The following is a 12,120-nucleotide window of genomic DNA, read 5'->3' as shown; positions in this document are numbered from 1 at the left end:
GGCAAGTCCTCAGTTAATTCGGAAAATAGATTTGATTTTACAACTGACGAGTATTACCTGGTTTCCAAAACTTTCAGTTGTTTTTCGAGGCTTTGAAGACTTATGGTAACTGCTCTCCTCAATCGTACGTGCAAATCGTCAGCATCAAGCTTATCACTTCCAGCTGCCTGTGGTTGACTTGTTGTGAATAACGTCTTTGGTGTCGCTCGTTCGATCTCAGCCAATCTCTGTTTCATTTCCAAATGATCCATGAACAAGATAGCCTGGAAAATCATGTAAGACAAAAGGAAAGCAATTACTGCTGCATGAAACAAGCAGCGGAGAATCTCCCACAAAGAAGCCTTTGCCTTCTTTCCTAAATCCATGACCTTATAAAACATTGACTCACAAAAAAATTGCCGATTGCGTGATGTATCTCTTTTCAGATCATAAAGGAATGCACTAGAACGTGTCTGAGCGCTTGTTATTATAAAACCAAAAAGGATCTTATGTTTATTTCTTTATTCGTTAATCCTTTTCATGCTGACAGTACCAAAACAAAAACAAAAACAAAAAAAACAGCAAGAAAATCCATTGGTACCAGATAACTGATAGTTACAGATGGTTGCTTTAATTTCGGGTTTGTACAGGCTAAAACTTTGCTTCCAATTCCAAGAAGGTCAATTTTTTGTAATCCGTTTAACAGTTGAAAAAAACTTGGTTTTGTTCGCATTCGCCGAATATCACATATCCAATCCTTCTGCTTTTGTTGTGGCTAAAAAACCATAAGTACAAGTCCTCGAATAAAAGATAACTCACCGGGAAGTTTTTTTTTCAAATTTAGGCTAAAGCTGGAAGCGTGATTCTGGCGACGTAAGCGGGGGGAGGGCGGTTATTTCATTTTTACTGGAAGCTGCAAGATACGACCGGTGTTAGAAAAGAAACTGATTTCTTGAATTGCAATCTGATGCATGGAATTCAATGTTCAGTCTGAGGGCCTCTTCATAAGTAAGCATTTCCTTGGGGTTTTGTGCGTAAAAAAAAAAAAAACGCACAAAACCGCCGGCTTGGTTGGTTGGTTGAGCGTTTCGATGTGTTGTGAACGAAAAGTCGACCTATCCCGGTTACCGAGATCTGGGTTTTTGCGCTAGAGATGTCAGTAACCTGGCTGGAAATCTTTCCCATGTGAACACTCCGCACGGTTAATGGCACGACTTAAAATAGACTGAAACCAACGCTAATATAAATTCAGTACAAAAAAATACGTTTGCTTCACACATGCCGGATGATTTCTGTAAATCTTCAGAGGAAGAGAACACCAAAGCGAAGAATCGGCCCCCTTTTTTATGTCGGTAGCCGGGCTAAAATTTTCCACATGAGCAGAAAAAGAGTTACAAAATTTGTCAAACAAACCGGGCCAGCCCGGTTACGGAGCTCATATGAGGAGACTCTACATTACTGATGACTCGTGACGAATAACAAACACGATCAACCACTTTGTCGTCTCATTACTTACCCAAAACTGAAATTAGGGGAAAAAGGAGGGGGCGCTTTCTTGAAAAATGACGCTAATTTAAGAGGGGAGGCTATAGGAGGGGGTTTATTGGGAGGAGCTTATACGAGGATTTACAGTATATATATATATGTTATTGAACAAGCGTGAGGTCCGTATTGGGAAAATATTGGTAAAGTTCTTTTCTTTTTGAAAGTTCATGCACCGAGACAAAGGCGAGGTCCATAAACTTGCCAAAAAAAAGGACGAGATCAATATTTCCCAATACAGACCGACCTGACTAGTTCAATAAGGTTTATATTATATAGGCTTTCCCGCCTGTTATTTTCCAGTTCGCGTGAAACTTGTTTATGTTCATTGTTCAAGTAGTGCGAGAAAAAGCAATGTTGACGCGTAACCGCAAACAAAAACCACGTGGCATAATTCTGATTAGCTCGCGCACGAAAAGGCGACTTTTTATTGGTCAAGGTTTGCATGCAAAGGTTGACAGATCTCTTTAATCGAACTGGAAAAGTTGGAAAAATGAAAAGTTAACTCATTTGAAATTCCGAAGAAAACGCATTTCTTAAAAGTGCTGACTGTTCAAAAGTCTCAACGTTTGAAAAAAACTTACTATGTAACGAACGGCAATCAATGAAATTGAAGCTTTTGTAGTCAAAATTACATTTTAGTCGTCTTTATTGTCACGCAAAATTTTCTCGGAGCTTGGGAAGCGGTGGCTGATCATTATTCGCAATCCAGATGCTAAACCAGCAGTTTTAGAAATTTGCTCCTTAATTAAAAAATAGCCGATCTGGCTGCTGTTGTGGTCGTCATACTAGTACTTTCCACCTCAATTGCAATTGTTGTTGTATTGCCAGCTGCTTTGAGATCGCTTGTGGTTGTTGAGCGACTGAAAGCTAACTATATTCTTCGTTGATGCCTAATGGAAGCCGATTTTTATAAATGAAAACTTCAGATTTTAACGGTACACTCAGTTGGGACTACAAGTTGTTTTCCTTTTGGACAGAGGACTTCTCGGGATAGCTCAAATTCGTCACCTTGAATGGGGTTCACTTGTGACCCGTGGGTATTAGGAGAACGCTGGATACTACGTTGAGGGCAAGTTAGAGTTCCAGGTTCGTATTAGTCGCCATTTTTCTTTCTAACATCTTTAATTAAGGAAAGTGCAGAGCGGCAGATTAAGTTCGACCCAGGATATTGCCTCAACCTTTCTGAACTCGTTCCATTAGTGGCGAACTTTTACCCATCCCTTAATTAAGGTAAGATTTTTTTTTTCTTTAGTGGTTCTGGTACTCTAAGAACTTGTCGACGGAATTTTCTTCGTTTTCTTCGTCGAGTTTCTTGTTTTCTGTTGTTAAGACGGAAGCCCTAAAACTCCTACTCCTCAAAAACAACGTTTGAGGAAAATATAAAAAAAAAAAAATTAAATCACGACACCTTTGTTAGAGGCTACCCAAATAATCTGATTGAAAAAAAATTATCAGACGTCAAATTTACAGAAGGGCCATGGTCATTGAAGCAAAAAGACAACACCCCTAGACAAATATTGCCTTTCGTAACAATATCAACCATCGTGCCCAACCTCAAACATGTTTTAATGGGAAAATGGCACTTAATACAAAACCAGCCTTTCCTACGAGAAATCTTCAAAAAGTCACCGCTAATCTCCTTTGAAAAAGGAAGATCTCTAAATGACGTGCTTGTCAGAGCAAAAATATATGAATCATAAAAATAATAATAATAATAATAATAATAATAATAATAATAATAATAATTTATTACTTATTCGGCGCAAATATCTATATGAATATATTCAAATGCGCCTTAAAAGTTACATTAAAATAATACTAAAATAATAAAATGAAGTTACACTTAAAAAAAAATTATTGTTAGAAGACCTGCAGGCCTGTCACCCCATGCTATTTCCTACTCAAAAGAAAGATTGTTGAAGGTTTGCTATAGTAAAATTGTTTTATATTTCTTCCACATTTGAAATATGGTTCTCCATAATGAGCAGGAGATCAGATGTAATCTGTTGCATTGTCACTTCTAAAACATTAATACCTGTATTAAAATGATAGAAGAGCAGGTTGATATGTTGATATTCTTGATATGTACAATAAAACTACTTGACGTGGTGTTTTGATATCATACTTTGGTTCAGTTTACCTGCAGGAATTTTTTGGATGGTGAACTACTTGCAGGAATTTTCTTTTCGCAATTTTTCTTTCCAGGAATTTTTTTGGAAATTGTCACCCCCTCCCCCCTCCCTCCCCTCCCGTGATTTCTAATGGTACGCCGCTTAATTGAAAGCATTTTTGCTTTGTGTTGCCAAACTTGAAACAGTTTGATCCATCCAAGCATATGTTCTTAGCGGTCCTTATAGGAAAATTCGGACCGCTCAGGGAGCCAATCAGAATGCCCCTTTACAACGCGGACCAGTTCAACTATATAATAGAAAAGTTCATTGCCTACCGTCTCTTAAAACAACAGACTTTCCTCTTGACTTCACGCTGGGCTAGTGCAGGAATGTTTTTTGTTAGAATTGGCAGTGGGGTAGCGCGCTTATTAAGTGTTTGGGCTTTCAGGGTGGGCGCTTATCGATAGACTTTCTAGAAGCCGTTTCCAAGATTATGTTCCCTATCTACTCTCAGTATGTGTGTTTGTGTTGGTTCCCTCTCGCTGTCGCGACTTCGTCGCTCAGAGAAGTTGACTTGTCACAGGTCTACTTATTCAACGGTGGGCGCTTATCAAGTTTTTGAGCTTTCAGGGATGGTGCTTATCGAAAGTGGTCGGTTAATCGAATAAACATCTGCTTCCGGAATAAAGAGAATAGTATTTTGAGACCTCGTTGCCCAGGCCACTTTCGGCCACGCGCCAAATTCTTGGAGAAGGTAGCCGGGAGGATCTGTGTTTGGAAAGCTTGGAATCTTCAGCCAATAGACCTTTTTCATGAATGGCGGCCGATTTATCTTCGCATGTTTATTAGCCCTACTCACCTCGTTTTAGAGAAAAAATTATATTTGCTAGCGAGGCAAGTAAGGCTAATTTCCATGGAAATAAAAATAATTTATCGGCTGCCATTTATGAAAGTATTGCTCGGGATGCTCACAGGATAGACCCAATCGCTCTACTTTGGTTAAAGCGGTGTTTTAATTTCTCAAATCAAAATGGATGAGATTCGTCAAGCGACTTAGCTCATCACTGGGCATATACGAGAAAAGCAACATCAGCCTATCTCAATCCTAGAGGCTGTGATCCTTCTTGCCCGTTCTGTTGGCAAGGATAATGAGGGCTCTGGGACGAGATTAAACAGGAGCCCGTTACCTAGGGCGGAAACTGCGCAAGCGTTCCATCTCTGATTGTAGGGAACTGGTATTTTACTCTCGTGAATGCTAATAATTTGATTTGTAGCCTCGAGACTTAACCACTTACTAGATCTATTTGCTACAAGAGCAGTCCGCAATATTTTAGTAAGACACTGTACTGCTGGTCTTCACTTGGTACAAACGGCGCATGTCAGTTCCCTACCCCTGACGTATGGAAGACAAGGTAAGGTGTCACAACTACCTTGTACAAGATACAGCAGTGCGCCATCCTGATTAGCTCTACTACCAGGAACATACTCTGCCTCTCTGTCAACACATATGAAGTCTCGAGAGCTTTTGTGGCTATAATGCGCTGTCATCAAGTACCCATGATACTCTTCGCTCCAGCCTGATGGACAGTCGTTCCTTGCGGGCATCATCAGTTGGGAACCACGTGACCTGACGTAACACACAACGCATGGTGCTTCATGGTCATGAAGGTTACTTGTCGTGAAAGGATTAAATGAACTGACTTCATACTCCGTTCCATATATGGCGCCAGATCGCTGCCAAGAGTTGCTATATCTGTCGTATTTTGGATTGTTTGGCAGGCATAAGTATTTTGACCCACCACCAGCATGATTACCGTGACCGCTTCCGATAATTCCTAAAATCGGAAGTAAAATGAGAGGAAAATTAGAGGCGAGCGATTTTATTGAGAATCATGAATGGTTCTTTTCCTCATTATTCTTGAGAATTTTCTGCATGGGATCCTACATTTTTCACTCTTATTGTTACACCAAAGCTTTGAATATTTGAAAAGTCGGTGTAACGCTAAGCATGATTACAGTTATTGTTGTTTCATGTTAAATAAATCTCACTGAAACCCTATAAGAAAAAGGATCATGAATGAGGTAATCAGTCATCCTAGCCTCCCTCGCAGACGCGTTTTTGGCTTGTCACGCAATCTTTCCTCCCTAACGAGTCTGTCTCGTTGCGGAGGAAAGATTGCGTGTGACGAGCCAAAAGAGCGTCTGCGAGGGAGGCTTGCCATACATATCAGTTTATTAATCTTTCTCTCATTTGATGTTTATGGCCGTGTACCTAAGGTGTACGTTTCTTCATGTGTAACCGTTTCTCTAAAGGCAGGTTATTGCATTTTCAGGTAGAGCGAACTTTAACATTTTCTTTCACTAAGCGATCCCCTAGCTATCGAAATGAAAGTATAGTAATTCTTTTATCAGTAAAGGCAAAAGCTATTAGTTGATAAAAGATATCTTCATGAATTCGTCTTGAGATTCGTCTTACGAGACCCTTGTCAGTCTAGTCCGAGATTTATAAACTATACGTCTTTTGTTTCAGACAGTACTGGCATGAAGTACTTACCGTTGTACACAATCTGAGCGTCTCCACTGCAGTTTTTGCGCCCCCAGCGGACGTACTTCACCACAGACAGCCCTTGTCCTTCTTGTCCCTTTTGTCCTTTGGGTCCAGGTGGTCCTTGAGAGCCTTCTTTGCCGCTTTGACCAACATCACCTGAATCATTGAGAAATTCGTGACAAGTCCTTTCAGTCTAAGTGCCAATTATGCTAAAATAAAAGTAGCATCCTCTTTTGAAAGTATCAATGCGGGATCCATGGTCAATTTTCAGCGACGAACTACTTAAATGGCTCCAACATCTCATTTTGTAGCTGTAGACTCTGTGGAAACTGAGGAGCTATAAACACTCCTCAGAGGGGAGCACGTTGAACAATATTTTGCCTTTTTTGACCATCCAGAGCGTATGCACGGGAGAGCTCAGGAAACGACCGTTCAAAGCAGCACATAATTTTCTACAATCCTTATATAATACATGTGGATACCTTTTAGTCCAGGAAGACCCGATGGTCCAACAAGCCCTCTTCTACCATCACGCCCGTCACGACCTGTAATTACCATCACTAACTTAGCCAAAGAATTACGAGATAAAGGGCATCTTAAGCTAGCTTCTTTTGAAATTACTTCGTACCAAAAGGAATATTGAATAGTATCATATCATGTTCTTTTGGGGCATAGTCTCTTTTTAAAAATGAACAGAATAACATTCCGTTCATTCTTCCCCTGATAGCAGAATTAACAGAAACGATAAAATCTGCAATTCCACAGCGACAAACCGATGAGTGGTGCCGGATCACTTGTAGACCAGGATCAGCAAATTATTTGAAATTCAAAATACGGCAATTCCTCTTATTCTGAGTAAACCGTATTCTGTCACTTCAAAATATTGACGGCAGACTGATCCTAAGGGCCGAGATGACAAGCTTGATACAATAAACAACAAAGGCTAGAACAACTGAAATATATTTGTTTAAAAAAACAAACAACAAATTTTTGCCCGATATTTCGGTTCGCAATACAAACCTTCTTCGGGGGCTGAACGAAAAAGAAAAGTGAGAAACATGAAAGGATCGTTACAAATAAAGATTTAAAATATAAAATGCGTGACAATGATTGGTTGTTTAGGACTAAGTTACAAGTGTGAGATATGTCATTGGCGTGTTTCGTCTCGTCTATTTATACCAAAAGGGTGCAATATTTTAGCTTTGTTGATTAAATCATTGAGCTTTACGAGCCTTTCTAACTGAGTCACGTCCACCTAATCCCGCTTGAACTTATACGCAGCAAACGTGACTCAGTTCTTATTCTATCAAGCTCGTCACCTCCGCCGTTCGGATCAGTCTGCCGTCAATATTTTGAAGAATAAGAGGAACTGCGTTCTTTTGTGAAAATTTTAAGGTTTATGAGACTAGGCGGATTTGAGTTGTTTAGAGAACTGAAATTCTGTGTTTTCGTTTATTCCTGCATGAATAAGAATAATTCCAAACAAATGCACCCAAAATAAAGTTTCAATAATTACCAGAAACGGGAACGACAAATCCAAAATTGAACTAGTAGGATCCTAGGGGGTCTTAGTGAGCACGCACTATCTTGGCGATCGATCAGAGGTCGCGTATGGGCGATAGTCACGTACTTAGTTGCCACGTTTTGACTGGAAGCTGACTCAGCTGGGCCACTGAAGAACTCAAATGCGTATGTCTACAGCGAGGGAAGGATGTTTACAACCGGGAATAAAGTTCAGCGACAGCCAAACTGATTCGGCCTGAGGTCTCGCTGGGAACTTTTTTTAGTGGCAACAGACAGCTCAGTCAGTTCGAACAATCACGTCATTCTTAGTTCCTTTTTCCCTCTCGAGGAATAGGACTGACCAAACTGACAATTTACTGCGAGGCAACATGCACCAAAATTAATCATGAGAAATCATTTAATTAGTTCATTCTTTTCACACTCATCAACCCTAACTAGCAACATGTTAAGTATGATGGTGTCCCTTTATATACCTGGTATCCCGGGAGTTCCCGGGGGACCTGCTGGTCCATCTCTTCCATCCCGTCCAGCTTTTCCTATATAAAATAACATAAGTGACACCAGTGAGCTATTTTTAAAATTGGTTGAGGGAAATTAGTAATATAAATACTTCTTCTTTAAGCCCAAGCCAAAACTTAAGACCCGCAAGGTGTCCGTTGAGTTACTGGTATCCGTTTACGGATTCAGACGAGGCGAATTTGACTCCTTGTAAATAATGAGATGTGGGTAAGTGGACATGAAATCAAATTATTCTGCCGTTATTTCGTAACTTTACACTTTTCTCTTTTCATCACTTCACATGATGTGCACTGATAAGATTTGAGTAATCTTCCAGATCAGGGTTAACTGTACTGTCGCCTTTAAAACTGTGTAACCGAGTCCCTACTCTGCAAAAAGATACCGCCTTTAAGATTATGCTCGCGGCCTAATTTTTCCCGCGCAAACAGTCAACGGTCGCACTCGCGTACTTCTCGCTACTGGCTGATCAGACGCGCGCGGAAATGTCATGACATGGTATCCCAAGGTACCATCGGCCAAACCTATGCATGGTTCCCTTGCTCCCAACTCGTCTCTTGAAAAGGTTTTGTTTTCCTTGAGAACTCTGAAAAGAAAAACAGACATAACTCACTACCCCAATTGTGCGGTTTCTCCTGACCCCTCTTATTAAAAAATAGGCTTTGACAAGTGGTAAGAAATTATTACCGTCTCTGCACTCAGCAGCTTTATCTTCAAAGGGAAATTGGCCCTGAGAAAGAAGGTGGTTGACGGCAAGGGCCCCCACAGACGAGGCAATTTGCTATTGACGAAAATTTTCAATCGACAACTTTGAATCGACAAATATTAGTGTTTGAAGAAACGTAACTTCCTCTTACGAAGAGTAACCTGTATGTTTTGAGGGAGCCTTGAAACTTGCGTGTAATGCGCATGTGTACATCGTGCAGAAAATGGGGGCGTTGTGTAAAAAATGTTATTTATGTTGATCTTAATCAACATAAATTGATATTTTGCCGTTAAGTAACAGAAAATTGGGGCGAGCGTAGTGCGTGGAGGCTTACGGTTAGTGGTTTGAAAAAGAAGAATCCGTTGAGAAAATTGTGATATTCTACATTCAGCCTCCAGGGCGACACATTACGTTAAGTTTGTTTGTTTGTTTGTTTTTAGCTTTTACTTTCGTTTTTTCTGCAGAAATATTGTTTTTCGCTAATTTCATTTTAGCATTCGGCTGCCTTATCAGTTAACCCCAAAGGTTGCGCCATGGCATTGGTTGGGGTCCACAGTCCCTATTTTTCCCGTAGCGGTTCTTTTAGGGTTTACATGTACGGCTGTGGGGCATGTAAGCTATCGGTTTATCTTTATCCATGATTCCTGTATTTTACTGGTGTGTCAAAAAATGTTTATCTTGGGCCTGACTGACCAGCTTCATAGCTGTGTTGTGTGTTTGATTGTGTAGTTTTTACGCCACTGGAAAAGAAATTTTTAGTAATCGATGAGTTAGTTAATTACTTACAAACAAAACGGCCGCATTTGTTATCAACAGCTTGTTTAATTATTGTTCATGTAAATGTTCTCTGGCGTGACCGCACATCGTGTATGCTGTTTCGCAAATACTGGTTGATACTGATACTGCTGTTTTACGTTGTTCGGTACATAATAGAGTCCTAAAGTGATGACGTCACATAAACTAAATTTATAAAATTATGGGATTTGTAAATTCGGAAAGATCATGATGAGAAATGTCTACTTGCCAAAAATCAGCATCTTATTGCAATTTGGGGGCGAGATATTAGCTCTGTTATTGCCGACTCCATACAAATCCTTTTAATCTTGTCTCAGTTCCAAACGTGAAGAACTGAGACAAACTTAGACGGATTTGTATGGAGTCATCAGGGCATAACAGAGCTAATATCTCGCCCCCAACTTGCAATAACTATGCTGATTTTTGGCAAATAGTCATTTTTCATCATGCTCTTCTTGAAGATATTATCAAATCCCATAATTTTGAAAATTCGTATATTTGCGACGTCACACTTTAGGACTCTATGTTGTTATGTAATTGATCTTACCTGAATTCCAAAACATTCAGTCGTTTCTCGAGGCTTTGAAGGCTCACGGTACTAGTAAGTGCCCTTCTCAATCGTACATGCAAACCTTCTGAGCCTGCAGCATCAAGCCTGTTATCTTCGGAAGCAGTGTGAGTTGGACTTGTTGGGAACACTTTCTTCAGAGTCAACTCAAATGTGTTCATCTTGTCATCGATTACAGCCAACCTCTCCTTGGTTTGCAAGTGATCCAAAAACAAGAAAACTATGCAAGACAAGAGGAAAACAATCATCACGACATAAAACAAACTGCGGAGAATCTCCGAGAAGCGGCCTTTTGTCTTTTGTTCCTTCTTGTTCGAATCCATGATTACTAGCCCCTCAGTTGACGTAGCGAATGGCAATTGACAAACTTCCTCACAGAGGTATCTCATCGAACGTGAGTGATTCACCTCACTTAATTGCATGAGTGACATGTAATGGATACTCTTATCAGGTGTACAAGAAGATAAGCTTAGCTCCTTGATCTTTTGCTCCAGATTAAAGTGATCAAACGACCAAACTGATATACACATAAATTATGAAAAGGACCAGAAATGGCCACGAATACCATTTCAAGACAGAATTTCAGCGGAACTTAGCCATTTTTCGCCACTTGACAACATTTTTCAATTTTACCGTCGCGTGAAATACAATAACTCACTCGACACTCGAGGAAAGAACGTACGTTACACGTAGGGTCCTTCTGTGTACATTCCTTTTAAAAAGATGTTTTCAGACTGAAACGTTCTTAAGTATGTTCTTAAGTTACCTGGCCCCAGTTGTTCAAAAGCCGGATAACTTTATCCGCTGGATAAGGCACTATTCAGGGTCTAAAATATACTTCACGTTAAACGTTGTCCAAGGTTTTGGTATACTCCCAAACTTAACTGTTGTTAGAGTGTGCATATTCGCTTGTACAAGAGGAAATACTGAAATCTTTGCACAGATTGAAACTGTCGGATAGTGACTTATCCACAGGATAAAGTTATCCGGCCTTTGAACAACTGGAGCCTGGTGAAGAATTTCAGAAAACCGATGTATACGTGACCAGGACATGAACCCAACAAAAAGATCATTGTGCGCTGTGTCCTGTCAAATTCCTTTAGCAGTTCAAAGGTGTTTAAGCTGTTTTCATGTGCTTTTGGATCGATGCGAATGAATAAATAATTATCTCTTAGTCTCTGGTTGGGTACATTCGTAGCACGTTCTGAACATCTGGGTGAATTACAGCCTCAAAGTTTGTATATATAGTATAAAAAGAGTACTACCCAACAGTGACATCACTTGGCGCATGGGTGGTTCTCCCTTGTATATGCTCCAGGGGTATACCTGTAGCCTGGCTCCCAATGGAAATGAAGAAACTGCTGTGCTGTGTCGGTGAGGAATAGAAACGAATGTTTGGTTTATGAACATAGTTGATGACTAAAGGTAAATTGGCCACCTTTACAGAGATTCCCCCGGTGCTGACGTCCCTTCGTTAGAGCATAGGGCAAGCGCTCAGGACGAAGGGCTTACGCTCTAAACGTCAGCCCTCGAATCTTTTTACGATGGCCAACTTACCTTTAGCTATGAATTCTGTTGGTAAATCAAACACTTCCAATGAAAATGGTTTTCGACCTGTTTTGATCTGAAAATGGTATCAAGAGATTTATGAGAGAGTGCTCAATGGGCATTGATTTGGTATTTAGGATGAAACTGATACGAACATCCGTTTGGGTGTCAGGTCTGAAAATCGTTAATGGAGGCACATATTTTAACTTGTCCATACTTATTTATTTATTCATAAATTTCGAGTCTGTTCACCCTCAACGCTTTCAATTCCTGCTGAATC

The 12,120-nt window shown here is 40.2% G+C and overlaps 3 protein-coding genes across 3 annotated transcripts in view; all 3 read right to left on the bottom strand.

Annotated features, from left to right (window-relative positions):
- The window catches only part of LOC146478073 (uncharacterized), an 89,886-nt gene that overhangs the window by 41,552 nt on the left and 36,214 nt on the right, over positions 1-12,120 (bottom strand). The gene's annotated exons all lie outside the window — the stretch shown is intronic.
- LOC146478077 (uncharacterized) overlaps positions 1-12,120 on the bottom strand; it is a 33,720-nt gene that overhangs the window by 14,882 nt on the left and 6,718 nt on the right. The window lies entirely within an intron of this gene.
- Positions 4,640-10,846, bottom strand: LOC146478078 (uncharacterized). Its single transcript, XM_085112775.1, has 6 exons — positions 10,272-10,846; positions 8,748-8,809; positions 8,181-8,243; positions 6,666-6,728; positions 6,190-6,339; positions 4,640-5,470 (listed from the first exon to the last, which is right to left on the bottom strand). The coding sequence occupies exons 1-6, from the start codon at positions 10,820-10,822 to the stop codon at positions 4,992-4,994; spliced, it is 1,368 nt and encodes a 455-aa protein (XP_084968901.1). The 5' UTR covers positions 10,823-10,846; the 3' UTR covers positions 4,640-4,991.

This window comes from Pavona decussata, unplaced genomic scaffold (assembly GCF_977016875.1).
Source record: "Pavona decussata unplaced genomic scaffold, jaPavDecu1.1 SCAFFOLD_67, whole genome shotgun sequence".
Classification (NCBI taxonomy): domain Eukaryota; kingdom Metazoa; phylum Cnidaria; class Anthozoa; order Scleractinia; family Agariciidae; genus Pavona; species Pavona decussata.
This window is presented reverse-complemented; position numbering and strand designations above follow the sequence as displayed.